General features: G+C 48.3%; 1 protein-coding gene across 1 annotated transcript; it reads right to left on the bottom strand.

Moving 5' to 3' along the window:
• Positions 1-13,530: 13,530 nt before the first annotated feature.
• On the bottom strand, positions 13,531-14,193 carry LOC141026001 (uncharacterized). Its single transcript, XM_073501942.1, has 2 exons — positions 13,665-14,193; positions 13,531-13,575 (listed from the first exon to the last, which is right to left on the bottom strand). Exons 1-2 carry the CDS (start codon positions 14,070-14,072, stop codon positions 13,531-13,533), a joined length of 453 nt encoding a protein of 150 aa, XP_073358043.1. The 5' UTR covers positions 14,073-14,193.
• Positions 14,194-14,799: the final 606 nt, after the last annotated feature.

Here is a 14,799-nt window from a genome sequence, read left to right as displayed (position 1 = left end):
ACACATATTTCAAGGGTATATCCTTCCCAAGGACAAGCTGAGCATGATATCCATGACAGGATATAATGTAGAAAACTCTTTAGGTAGGGGAGAGAAAATTTCATGACATTACCCATACAACGGTGTTTGGATAATTGAGCAGGAAACATTTAGCATTGGGCTTCAAATGTTCCTGTTGAAAATTGGAGTACCATAGACATGCTTCGAGATAGCATTGACATGGTCAACAGGTGAAGATCAGACTTTGGAAACAAAAAGGATCCATCAGAAACAACTTATAGAATAAGTCTTACAATTTCCTCATGGAAGAATGGATAACCTTGCTGAAAAGGAATCTGTAACAATAGGGCCTTCGGCCAGGTGCGCTATGCATGACATAACCTTACCGGGTCATATAAAGACCAACATTATAACTCTTGGAAATATGTTCCAACCATCACATCTGACCGAGATTCAGATCTGATTGGTGCCACGATACCTCAGACTTAGGATGCCTGAGAAGAAAAGGAGCGGCACAATTTGATGAGATGACATTGTAAGATTCCCGGGAAATGAACTATGGAAGCGAGTTCCGAAACAAGAGTTCATCATTAAATCAAGGAGAGGTGAGGAGGTGACTGATTGACTCAGCGACAACCCATTGAGATTTCCAAAAGATGGATTTCCACAACTATGTGAACAAGGAGATAACATTAGCTAGATCGAATGACTTAATGATGTATGCTCGAGGAAAACATACACAGTTAAACATTGGTTAAAATGTGCACCCGAAATATGGGCTAGGTAGCACAATCAATGGCCGAATGATGATTCAATAAGCCATAGACGTAGAATGAAACTATAGACCAATAACTTCAAAGCAATAGGGTTGCTAGGAGTTTAGAATCCACACATCCCAGTCCAGTTGTCGGTATTCCGGTTAGAAACAACAGGGAGGGACCAAGGAATGAACAGAGATGGCGAGAAGTAATAATACATCAAGAATTCTCAAGAGGTGGAGAAATTCTCTCGACATTCTTGACATAAAAGAGGGTAATACTCCAAAGTAAAGAGGAACAAATGCTGGATAGCAAGGATCTCAAGGTATAACACAAAACATGAACAAGTTTGTGTTGGGGGGGGGCAAGAATGTTGTCGATGATAACACAATTCATCGAGGGGCAAGGATGGTATTTCTCATCATGAATTCAATTGACATCCTGGAATAGCTCAGAATGCTGATGATTATCACGACACATTTGTCGAGAGATTTCATGAAGATGTAATCAATCAGCGACGACATCAAGTCAAAGGAATGATGAAGCGGAAGGTTAGTGGAACCCTGGGTAGGACACAAACGTGAAATCAAGCTTGTTGTTCAAGGCGAACTGATATGACGAGGAAGATCGACGTAAGCTTAGCTCACCATCGAAAGTTGTGTTCCGGGAAGGACCGGGTAGCACAGTTAAAAAAAGTTTGCACGATAATGATATAGCCGATACGGCTAGGAATGACTTGAAGGATTATTAAACTCGTAAGCAACAAGAATTACTTAGAGTTGTTGAATCGGAGTGCGGAATCGATTCACTTATCGATGTTCTCGAGTGACTAATAACTCAGAGCCCGTGGAAAATTGGAATAAGTGAGAATGTAGCACTTGATGAAGAACTCATAAGAAGTTATGCAGTTCCATGATAATCTCGAGATACCAGGGGGTAATACTCGACGACAGATCAAGGTAAAGGTTGGACTAGGGTATTGCCCTGCAGAAGACAAGTGCTCAAACTTGCACGAGAAACGGAATCAAGGAGAAACATGGTCGGAACCACGTCCACGGATACCAGATGAACTTATTACAAGAGGATAATTATTTTAAGAGAAGCTTCCATGATAAGGTATACATCGTGTCCATGGGCATGAACACAGGGTTCAAGGTCGACTCCCACTTGTTCAACGCATAACCTTTCATTCACCTCTCGTATTTCGAAAATGACATTAGTTGTTGAAAGTTTTTACCTGATGCAATACCAGATAAGTATGACCCGTGAAATCTTTCGGGTTCACACGGATTAGGGAAGGCGTAGGTTCAACCCATCAGGGCATCTTAGGAACATATACCGCAAACTTCGGAGTAAATAATACAAGCTCGAAAGTAGAGTATGGCTATCAAAGCAGAGGATACAAATTGCCAAAGGCATTATATAACAGGGAAGAACTTATTGAGGTTTTTGTATACGAAGGACACTGTCGGATGATATTTCAACAAAGGATCCGACGGTCCATAGCGAAGCTGATGTGAGTATCGGTACTCAGTCAGAGGAAGAAAGAATGCAAAGGCATCAGATTATGGGAACAACTAACTAATTCAAATCTCAAATGCAAAGGAATTGCGATTTCCGAATCAAGAGATCAGAAGCAAACGCTCTGATTAAGGATGTATAAGTTGAGTAGACTTAGGGGTACAACCGACGGCAATTCGGTTGGTCGAGAACCAGTTCATGTTTAAAATGACGTCTGCACGTGAATGATGAATCATAGGATCTGATTGAGGATTGCATGCATTCGCAACATATTGAATCAATGGACACAGAATGATAATGACAAAGGATGCCAATAAGATTACTAGACTTATGGGATTAACCATAATGCTAGCAAACAAGAATTTCAAGAGCAATAGGCTGCTCGGGATCTTCGGAGATCGAATGGTATTTCGAAGTCTTTTGTGAAATACAGTAATCAACTGTGGATGAACGAATACTCGATAAGTGTGAGCAATTATCCGTAGGGGTATTCATGTGGTAAAGAACTGCAAGGCAGTAAGCTCAAAGGATTCTCGGGACAACAGAGAGTATTTCGGGACAGCTTGTAATAACCAGATCAACGGGGAATGATTGTATGAATGGCAAGTGTATGCAGTTTTCCATAAAGATTTATCGGTGGAAGGGATCGCAATGGCGAAGGGTAGAAGGGTCTCGGGAAAGCATCAGAGAGTGTCTTCAGAATCTTCTGGTGCAGCAGGCGATCATCTGGCCGGAAGGGGCTCTCCGGGAGGAAGTATTTTCGAGAACCTAAAGTTAGATTTTAGCAAAATCATTCAACCCGAATAGAAGAGAGTTCAGAGTCCCAGAGTAAAGGTCGAGGAATAAAAGATCCTAATACCACCCAATGGTGACGTTGGCCCGTAAGCCACACAGCCATGTTAGTAAAAGTTTTTCAATGACTAGACTCGACTTCGGCCAAGGAGTTGGAAAGGGGGATTCCTACAGGCAGTTGGCTCTGATACCAACTTGTGACGCCCCCCAATTTGGCCGTACACTAATCATGCACGCAAATGTGTACGATCAAGATCAGGGTCTCACATCAAGATATCACAACACTGTTGGAAATATGCCCTAGAGGCAATAATAAATGGTTATTATTATATTTCTTTGTTCATGGTAATTGTCTATTGTTCATGCTATAATTGTATTGTTCGGAAATCGTAATACATGTGTGAATACATAGACCACAACGTGTCCCTAGTAAGCCTCTAGCTGACTAGCTCGTTGATCAACAGATAGTCATGGTTTCCTGACTATGGACATTGGATGTCATTGATAACGGGATCACATCATTAGGAGAATGATGTGATGGACAAGACCCAATCCTAAGCATAGCATAAAAGATCGTGTAGTTTCATTTGCTGGAGCTTTTCCAATGTCAAGTATCTTTTCCTTAGACCATGAGATCGTGCAACTCCCGGATACCGTAGGAGTGCTTTGGGTGTGCCAAACGTCACAACGTAACTGGGTGACTATAAAGGTGCACTACGGGTATCTCCGGAAGTGTCTGTTGGGTTGGCACGGATCGAGACTGGGATTTGTCACTCCGTGTGACGAAGAGGTATCTCTGGGCCCACTCAGTAATGCATCATCATAATGAGCTCAGTGTGACTAAGGCGTTAGTCACGGGATCATGCATTGCGGTACGAGTAAAGAGACTTGCCGGTAACGAGATTGAACAAGGTATTGGGATACCGACGATCGAATCTCGGGCAAGTAACATACCGATTGACAAAGGGGATTGCATACGGGATTGATTGAATCCTCGACATCGTGGTTCATCCGATGAGATCATCGTGGAACATGTGGCAGCCAACATGGGTATCCAGATCCCGCTGTTGGTTATTGACCGGAGAGGCGTCTCGGTCATGTCTACATGTCCCCCGAACCCGTAGGGTCTACACACTTAAGGTTCGGTGACGCTAGGGTTGTAGAGATATGTGTATGCGGAAACCCGAAAGTTGTTCGGAGTCCCGGATGAGATCCCGGACGTCACGAGGAGTTCCGGAATGGTCCGGAGGTGAAGAATTATATATAGGAAGTCAAGTTTCGGCCACCGGGAAAGTTTCGGGGGTTACCGGTATTGTACCGGGACCACCGGAAGGGTCCCGGGGGTCCACCGGGTGGGGCCACCTATCCCGGAGGGCCCCGTGGGCTGAAGTGGGAAGGGAACCAGCCCCTAGTGGGCTGGGCACCCCCCATGGGCCTCCCCCATGCGCCTAGGGTTGGAAACCCTAGGGTGGGGGGCTTCCCACTTGCCTTGGGGGGCAAGGCACCCCCTTGGCCGCCGCCCCCCACCCTAGATGGGTTTGGCCGGCGCCCCCCCTCCCAGGGGGCCTATATAAAGGGGGGAGGGAGGGCAGCAATATCTCAGCCTTGGGCGCCTCCCTCCTCCCCTGCTACACCTCTCTCTCTCTCGTAGAAGCTTGGCGAAGCCCTGCCGGCATCCCGCTACATCCACCACCACGCCGTCGTGCTGCTGGATCTCCATCAACCTCTCCTTCCCCCTTGCTGGATCAAGAAGGAGGAGACGTCGCTGCACCGTACGTGTGTTGAACGCGGAGGTGCCGTCCGTTCGGCACTCGGTCATCGGTGATTTGGATCACGGCGAGTACGACTCCGTCATCCACGTTCATTGGAACGCTTCCGCTTGCGATCTACAAGGGTATGTAGATGCACTCCTTTCCCCTCGTTGCTAGTATACTCCATAGATGCATCTTGGTGAGCGTAGGAAAATTTTAAAATTATGCTACGATTCCCAACAAACACAACTCTACAACATAAATAAGTCATACAAGCATCATAATTACAAGCCAGGGGCCTCGAGGGCTCGAATACAAGTGCTCGATCATAGACGAGTCAGCGGAAGCAACAATATCTCAGTACAGACATAAGTTTAAAAAGTTTGCCTTAAGAAGGCTAGCACAAAAGTAGCAACGATCGAAAAGGCAAGGCCTCCTGCCTGGGACCTCCTAACTACTCCTCGAAGCCGAACTCCATGTAGAATCATCCTCGGGATCTCTAGCTCCTGGACTCGAGCATCTGGTTGCGACAACCAGGTAGAAGGGAAAGGCGGAAAAGAGGGGGGAAAAGCAACCGTGAGTACTCATCCAAAGTACTCGCAAGCAAGGAGCTGCACTACATATGCATGGGTATATGTGTAAAGGGCCATATCAGTGGACTGAACTGCAGAATGCCAGAATAAGAGGGGGATAACTAATCCTGTCGAAGACTACGCTTCTGGCCACCTCCATCTTGCAGCATGTAGAAGAGAGTAGATGGTAAGTTCACCAACTAGCATCGCATAGCGTAATCCTACCCGGCGATCCCCTCCTCGTCGCCCCGTTAGAGAGCGATCACCAGGTTGTATCTGGCACTTGGAAGGGTGTGTTTTATTAAGTATCCAGTTCTAGTTGTCATAAGGTCAAGGAACAACTCCGGGTCGTCCTTTTACCGAGGGACACGACTATTCGAATAGATAAACTTCCCTACAGGGGTGCACCACATAACCCAACACGCTCGATCCCATTTGGCCGGACACACTTTTCTGGGTCATGCCCGGTCGCGGAAGATCAACACGTCGCAGCCCCACCTAGGCTCAACAGAGAGGTTAACACGCCGGTCTAAATCCTATGCGTGCAGGGGTCTGGGCCCATCGCCCATTGCACACCTGCACGTTGCGTACGCGGCCGGAAGCAGACCTAGCCTAGCAGGCGTTCCAGTCCAATCCGGCGCGCGCCGCTCCGTCGCTGACGTCAAGAAGAGCTTCGGCTGATACCACGACGTCGAGTGCCCATAACTGTTCCCGCGTAGTTGGTTAGTGCGTATAGACCAAATGGCCAGACTCAGATCAAATACCAAGATCTCGTTAAGCGTGTTAAGTATCCGCGAACGCCGACCAGGGCCAGGCCCACCTCTCTCCTAGGTGGTCTCAACCTGCCCTGTCGCTCCGCCATAAAGTAACAGTCGGGGGCCGTCAGGAATCCAGGCCCACCTCTACCGGGATGGAGCCACCTGTCCTTTCAGCACCCTCATCAGAATCACTTGCGGGTACTCAACGAGCCGACCCGACTTTAGTCACCACATGTGTCATGTATATAAAGTATATAGTATATACCCGTGATCACCTCCCGAAGTGATCACGGCCCAGTAGTATAGCATGGCAGACGGACAAGAGTGTAGGGCCACTGATGGAACACTAGCATCCTATACTAAGTAGTAGGATAGCAGGTAAGGGTAACAACTGTAGCAACAATGACAGGCTATGCATCAGTATAGGATTAACCGAAAGCAGTAACATGCTACACTACTCTAATGCAAGCAGTATAGAGAAGAATAGGCGATATCTGGTGATCAAGGGGGCTTGCCTGGTTGCTTAGACAAGGAGGGGTCGTCAACACCGTAGTCGGTCGGGGCACCAGCAGCGGCGTCGGTCTCGTAGTCTACCAGAGAGAAGAGGGGGAAGAAACAATGAATACAATAAAAATAGATGCATAACAATGCATGACATGACAAGGTGTGATGCTAGGTGTGCCCAAACGCGGTACTAGGTGATACCGGCGAAGGGGGGAAACATCCGGGAAAGTATCCCCGGTGTTTCACGTTTTCGGACAGATGAACCGGAGGTGAAATGTTGCAGGTTCACTATGCTAGGGACGCGTGGCGGACGAACGGACTGCGTATTCGGATTCGTCTCGTCGTTCTGAGCAACTTTCATGTAGAAAGTATTTTCAGCCGAGATACGGATTATTTTATATGATTTTCTAAAGATTTAATCATTTTAGGATTTATTTAATCATTTTAAATCAACATTATCCAGAATAGTAAAAGATGACGTCAGCATGACATCATGCTGATGTCAGCATGACATCATGCCGACGTCAGCAGTCAACTATGCAGTTGACTGGGTCAACTACGTGTGGGTCCCACATGTCATGCACTAGACTAACTAATCATGATTAATTAGTTTAATTAGTTGTTTAGTTTAATTAATAAAAATTAATTAATTAAGTTAATTAATTATTTTTATTATTATATTTTTAATTCTTTTTTTAAACGTTCTGGGGGCGTGGGGCCCCCATGTCATAGGCACAGGGGGGTTTAAGGGGCGCAACGGGTTGCAGGGCGGACGGCGCCATGAGCCCGACGGGGCAGACCCCGGGCATGCGGGCGACGGTCGCCGAGGCGCGGAGGGGTGAGGCCATCGCGGCAGGGCGGGGCAAGGGGCAGGAACAGGGCGCGGGCGCCGGAGCGCCGGAGGTGGCCGCGGGCACGGCGGCGTCGCTGGCGCAAGGGGTGGGGGGCAGAAGCGGGGCGCCGTCCGGCGGGCGCGGGCGCCGCGGCGGCTGCGGGTGCGCATCACAGGCGCGTGCAGGGGGTGCTCGGCGCGGCCCCGAGCGGCGTGAAGGGGAGGAAGCGAGATGCGTGCGAGCGGAGGCACGATCGGGCGCATTCGTGCGGGGTCAGAGCAGGGGAAGGACGGCCGGGGTTCCTCACCGCGGGGGCCGTAGGGACTAGGCAGCGGGGCGTGAGGAGGAGGACGGGGAAGGCCTCGTTGACGGAGACGACGTCGACGATGGAGTCCGGTGGAGCAGCTCCAGCGAGGGGGTCGAGGAGGGGGACGGCGAGGCGACGTTCCAGGCGGTGGCGTCGGTTGCTGTGGCGACGGCGACGGCACGCTCCCGATCCAGACCGAGAGGAGGGGCGCCGAGGCTTGCTGGCGGCCGGCGGGGAAGAGGACGAGGACGCGAGGTCCGGCGAGGAGGCGGTCGAGGTCCGGCGAAGGGCAGCACCAGCGACCGGGCGCGGGGGAGGGGGGTCGACGCGGGCGTCGAGGCGATGGGGGCGTCCGACGACGGGGTCGGGGCGCAGGCGTCGCGAGGTGGGGGGAAGTGGGCTCGTCCCTGATCTAGATCGGATCGGGAAGGGGAGATGAGAGACGTGGGGAGTGGGGGGGGTGTGCGGTTAGGGTTCGACCGGGGTGGGGGGTTATGGGAGAGTGGGGGGGTTGGCCGGTTGGGCCTTTGCCCAGTTGGGCTGGCCAGCCTGTGAGCTGGGCCGGTTGGCCCCGGGGGGTTCTCATCTTTTTCCTTTTTTGTATTGTTTTGTTTTCTGTTTTTTTATTCTATTTTTTTATGTTTTGGCTAATTGTTTGGGCATCAAATGAGTTTTGTAAAATATGAGAGCTGGCCCACAATTCACAGCCCAATATATCCTACCACCAAAAGCTAGTTTGGGGTAAATATCATTTCATATTTCTTTTGTATTAATAAAAGGTTATTAAATAATGTTTTCATCCACTGTTTGAGGTTGTTTAAGTCACTTATCAAATTTCAATAATGTTGTGTACAATTTTATCATAGCCTCTGATTTATCTACTATTTATTGAACATTTTAGTTTTAATATTTGAAAACTTTTATTGTTTGCTTGATTTTGAATTTTGAATTATAATCGGTTTCGGACTAACACGAGATTATCAATAGTAACTGAGGTGACATGGCATCATTAGTAGGGAATTACTGTAGTCTAATTATCCGGGCGTCACAAACCCCGCGGGCATGCGTGAGCACATCCCACGATAATTTATGTGCGACTATGCGTACGAGATTGTGTAACTTTGTGGCCATGCATGTACAACTATACCGACGAGAGTGTGCAACTTCACGGCCGGGCATGAGCACCTCCCACGATAATTCATGTGCGACTATGTGGACGAGATGGTGCAACTCTGTGGCCATGCATGTGTGAGGCCATGCGTGAGCAGCTCCCACGACAATTCATGTGCGACTATGCGGATGAGATTGTGCAACTCTGTGTCCATGCGTGTGCGACTATGCCGGCAAGAGTGTGCAACTCCGCAGCCGGGCGTGATAACCTCCCACGATAATTCATGTGTGACTATGCGGACCTGATTGTGCAACTCTGTTGCCATGCATGTGCGACTGCGCCGACGAAAGTGTGCAACTTCGCGGCGGGGCGTAAGAACCTCCCACGACAATTCATATGCGATTATGCGAACCAGATTGTGCAACTTTGTGGCCATGCATGTGCCAACTAGAATTACTATGTGTGCAACTACAACTATTATGGATGCCAACAAAAAATAGTAAACAATAGATCACCTTACAAAGAGACATTTAGTCAACTTAGCATCATCTTGTTGTCCAACTGTGAATTTGTATCCAACTTGGGTTACTATCATGTTCAACCTAACAAAAGTCTTCGACTTCGAGGTCATAATCTACATGAACCCTTTCAGTAAAATGTGCAATTTCTGCAGCTACGCCGACCAGCTACTTATATGTGCAAATCTAAAAACATGATTGTGCGACTCTTTTTATGATCTTTAGTAAACCTATTTGTGCAAATCTGAAATATGATTGTGCCACTCTTCTTATGATCTTCAGAAAAATATATGAGATGATGATTTATAGAAAAACCAGGGTCAGCCGTCCAAAAACCTAATGCCCATCATCATTTTCGATCACCATGCTTATTTCTGAAGCTGTTGCTGGATTCACTGCATCGATTCAGTTAGTTGCACTGTCGCCTTTAGATCAGATCAAGATAGGCTAGCACGTACCCTAAATTGTTGACTTTATTACTTCGCTCATCATGCACTAAGGAAAACCAAATCCATCCATGTCGATGATGTTGCTGCTGAACAGCCTGCCGGCACGGCGGCACACAGTTTCTTCATAACTGAAATGGTGAAACCCACATGCCACAGCAAAGCAAATCCATCCATGTCGTGCGCTGCTAGATGAGAGGATGGCATGAGCGTGTTGACTCTGGACGAGGCGGTCTTCACGTGACGCGCACTTCGGGTAAGATGCGGGCTCTCGCGGACCGTGGGAAGCGGAGGATGCAGGTGAGGTCTGTGCTCTCCTTCAACTGCGGCAGCAGCTATGCAGGCGCCTTCTCCTCACCCCTGGCGACAGCTGCGGCAGCGAATCAACTGTGACGGGGGTGTGGCGTCAGGGAAGGTGCGCTTGGAGGCAGCCTTGTGGGAGACGGGGCCGACGGTGAGCGCCGGGGCCGTGTCCACTGAGCGGTCATGGTCGGGGGCCGATCCAGGGAGGCCGAGGCAGAGCGTGAGAAGGGACCCCATATCGCCGCCTGGATTTGGGGGAGGAAGAGCAGCAAGAGCATGACGCGGGGGTGGGCGCGACAGCGGAGAGGCGAAATCCCAGCGGGTGGGGTCGGGAAGTGGAGGACGACGACGCGGATATGATGGCTCAGACAAGGTGGCACCTGACGCACGCGCAGAGCGGATGGGGCGTGATCATGCGGCCAAGAATCAGCCGCTCGTTTCCTCCAGATAGTGCGTGTGCACTTTTAAGTTTTGATGAGGCAGCTAGTTAGCGATGGAACTTTACGTAACAGGCACATAGCTTTTAGTATGTTTAGGATTAGAATGCCCGTGCTTTGCCACGGGCATTTAAAATATTTTACTAAATTATTTTAAAATATTTTATTGAATTATTAAGGACAGTATAACCGCATCTAATCCCTGCCCTCACAGAGATTTGCGTTTTAGGCCGTTCGCTTTTTTCGATTTGATCATTTCTGGCCGTTAGATATGCTATCCTTAGGGGCTGCTGCTAATGTCACGCCAATATGCGACTCTATCCTAAAGGAACTCGAAGGTCCCACCAAGGATAGAAGCACATATTGGAGACGTTTTGCAAGGTGGATATCATTATATCGTACCATTACATAAAAGCTGGGGATACCTACAAAGGCATACAAATGCCACAAGAATACATCAACATCATACAAGAGAACAACATCCGACTACGGATGAAACACAAACAGAAACTCAAACGACATCCACCCTGCTAGCCCAGGCTGCCGACCAGGAACTATCCCTCGATCGAAGAAGAGGCGGAACAAGAACTCCAAAACAATCAAACATCGCTCTCACGTCATGATCATCGCATTATCTGTACCTACAATTGTGGTTGTAGTAATTTGTGAGCCAGAAGGACTCAGCAATCCCATTACCATGGGTATCAAGACTAGCAAAGCTTAATGGATAGGAAAGGGTAAGTGATGAGGTTGCAGCAGCGACTAAGCATTGTATGGTGGCTAACTTACGAGTACAAGAGTAAGATGAGAAACTTCGCAAAACAGTTGCAAACTAGCAATGATCAATAAGTGATCCTGAACTACTTACGTTCAAACATAACCCAATCGTGTTCTCCTCTCGAACTTCCCCGAAAAGAGACAATCACGGTTACGCACGCGGGTGGTGTATTTTAATTGAGTTTATTTCAAGTCCTCTACAACCGGATATTAACAAATTCCCATCTGCCACATAACCGCGGGCACGACTCCCGAAAGTTTAAACCTTGCAGGGGTGTCCCAACTTAGCCCATGACAAGCTCACGATCCGCGGAGACAATCCTCCATCGCGGGACCCTCTGATCAGACTCGGAATCTCGGTGCACAAGACATTTCGACAATGGTAAAACTAATCCAGCAAAGCCTCCTGGCGTGTCGACACCCTGATAGTAGCCGCGCGTATCTCATCTCAGGCTATGTCCGGACAGGTCAGCCTAAAGGTATATACCAAATACCTCGGGTTTCCCCGAGGCGGCCCCACAGTCTGCCCGTTTGGGACCAACACCATCAGCGCTGGCCCCCCTGCTATGTAGAAAGAATCCTCAGGTTCATGACGCCCTATGCCAATTAATTATTTAGTTCAATATTATTATGGCAAATGTTAAAACCAATGTTGGGCCTTGCTGGAAGAGTTTTATTCAAAGCGAACTGTCAAGAGGGGCCCATAAACCCTCACCGTGTTAGGGATGCAATATCAAGGAACATAACACCGGTATGATGGAAACTAGGGTGGCAAGAGTGGAACAAAACACCGGGCATAAGGCCGAGCCTTCCACCCTTTACCAAGTATATAGATGCATTAATTAAATAAGAGATTGTGATATCCCATGATATCCATGTCCCAACATGGAACAACCTGCAACTGCACATGCAACTAGCAACGCTATAAGAGGGGCTGAGCAAAGCAGTAACATAGCCAAACAACGGTTTGCTAGGAAGGGTAAAAAAGGTTAGAGGCTATCATGACAATTTGGGTGGCTTGATAAACAAGTGGTAGGTAGCGCGACATAGCGATAACATCGAGACAACTAGCATAGCTATGATAGTAGTGAGATCCAAGGTGACAGTCGTCTTGCCTGAAATCCTGCTAGGAAGAAGAACGAGTCCATGAAAAAGACGATCCCACGTCGACGAACGAATCCTCACAATCACAACGAAACAGGAACTATCGAGAAGGAGCACAACCGGAAAGAAGCAAACAACATGGTGAACACACAACACATAAACATGACATGATGCTCGACCAAGTATGATGCATGACAAGGCTACATGATGCTACTCATGGCAAGAGATGATGCATACAAGAACAACACACCAAAGCAAGTTTAAATGAGGCCGGAAACAACATATAACAATTCCGGTAACTCCCCATATGCAAATTTTGAAATTGGACCAGATCTGAATAACACATTATGTTGAAGTGGTTAAACAACAAGTTAAAGTGCACCATGAAGATCTACGCGTCTTTCTAGTCAAGTTACATATAAAGTTCATTTAATTCGGAGCTATGGCCTAAAAGATATGAGCAAAACAAGTTAAACATGACATTGATGCCAATGCAAGCACAACAACATCACAAACACTCCAAAACATGGATGCAACATGGCATGATGAAACTACATGCAAAACCAAGCAACTTTCACTCAAAACGGAGTAACGGTTCAACACATACACTCCATACAAGTTTCAAACACAATCTGTCCAAAACAACAACTAGGCACTTTGCAATCAAAGAAACAACATGCTAGAGGAAACATATGGACACAAAATTGATATGCACTTCAAGTATAGACAACATGCTTCAAATAACATTAAGGTTCAGGTTCATAGGCATCAAGATTAATCCAAGATGATCAATGCATAAAACAACTTTATAACACAGATTAGAACTTAGTGAAAAACAGGACATACATGTGAGCAGGAATAACATGTTGACATATTGGATGCATGAAACAAGCATGCTACAGTGCAAGAACATGGCAAACAAAAGCATGGCATTAAAGTACAGGTTAAACATGGCAAAACATTATTACTAAGCATCTCCATATAACCTCTATATCAATGGCATTCATCAATACAAGATTGCAAGTTAGAAAAAGATTCTCAGACTTCGGGGAAGACGTACAGCACCTCCCCTTCCCCCGAAACCTACACAAATCACAACAGTTCCATGCTCAGATCGCAGCCGGAAAGAAGGCTAGCCACGAAGTAGCGCGCGCAGTGGGGGCGAGGGGCACCTCCAGGAAGCCCCCGGTGTCTGCCGCGAGAGCCTGGAGCGCGCGCTCTGCCTGGTCAATCTGCAGGCCGGCGCGGGAGGCGACGTTGCCGATTGTGACGCGGCCGCCCAAGTATTCGACAACGTCCATGGCGCGGTCGCGCACGTCGGCGGGGAGGCGGTCGGTCTCTACGGCGCCCCCAAGGCGCGCGAGGCTCGGAGCCTCGATGGTACCTGCCCGCGCCTTCACAGAGGGGCGGCAAGGTGGAGGGAGCCGGCCGTTACCGACGTGAAGATGGTGAGGAGGCCATGGGGTGGACGGAGAAGGGGATAGGAGGAACGAGGCATGGCGAAGGGGGCTGCGGTGGGCATAGGGAGGAGGGCGGAGGCGGAGGTGGAGGGAAAGGGAAGCGGCGGCAGTGGCGGCCATGGCTGGCGCGGCCGAGGTCTAGGAGGAGGAGATGATGGTGGGCATCTTGCCGGGAGGAGTGGCTGTGGAGGGAAGGTGAGGAGGAGGAAGCGGCGGTGTGTGCTGCCCGTGGCCACGAGGTGGGCACCCTTGCATCGTTTTTGTCTTTCCATGCAAAACATAAAAAGGTTGCATTGGTTCTACTAGCACTAGTAGAATGCCGAGCAATGTTACATCCACGTAATGATTTTTACGTAATGTTACGTGCTGATCTGAAGTGGGAATGTTGGATTTGATTAGAGGGAGGGTGAGGCCCACCACGTCTGAAAACCAGGGGGGTCAGTTAGTTGGACGCGTGCAGCGTCCAGCTGCCCGCTAGCGCTCCGTGGCATCCTTCCCCTTTTAGTAAGTTTTTGTCTCCATCCAATAAATTAGAAAAAAATATGTTTTATTTGCTACTTCCTCCGTCCCATAATATAAGAACGTTTATATTATGGGACAGAGGGAGTACAAAAAAGTAACATGCAACGAAACACCCATCTGACAGGTGTGAAAACATTTATTTTTTAGATCAACTTTTTTTAAAAGACATAACTTTTGAACGGAACATCGAAATTAAGATCCGCTTTCACCGTTGGAACCCTCGCGGCGTGCTCTTCGAAACTAGATCCCACATGAGTATGTTTTGATGAATTTTTTTGTGCAATTTTGTCCCCGTTTTGTGCAATTGACTAGCCGTCCATGTGCA

This window comes from Aegilops tauschii, chromosome 6 (genome assembly GCF_002575655.3).
Source record: "Aegilops tauschii subsp. strangulata cultivar AL8/78 chromosome 6, Aet v6.0, whole genome shotgun sequence".
NCBI lineage: Eukaryota > Viridiplantae > Streptophyta > Magnoliopsida > Poales > Poaceae > Aegilops > Aegilops tauschii.
This window is presented reverse-complemented; position numbering and strand designations above follow the sequence as displayed.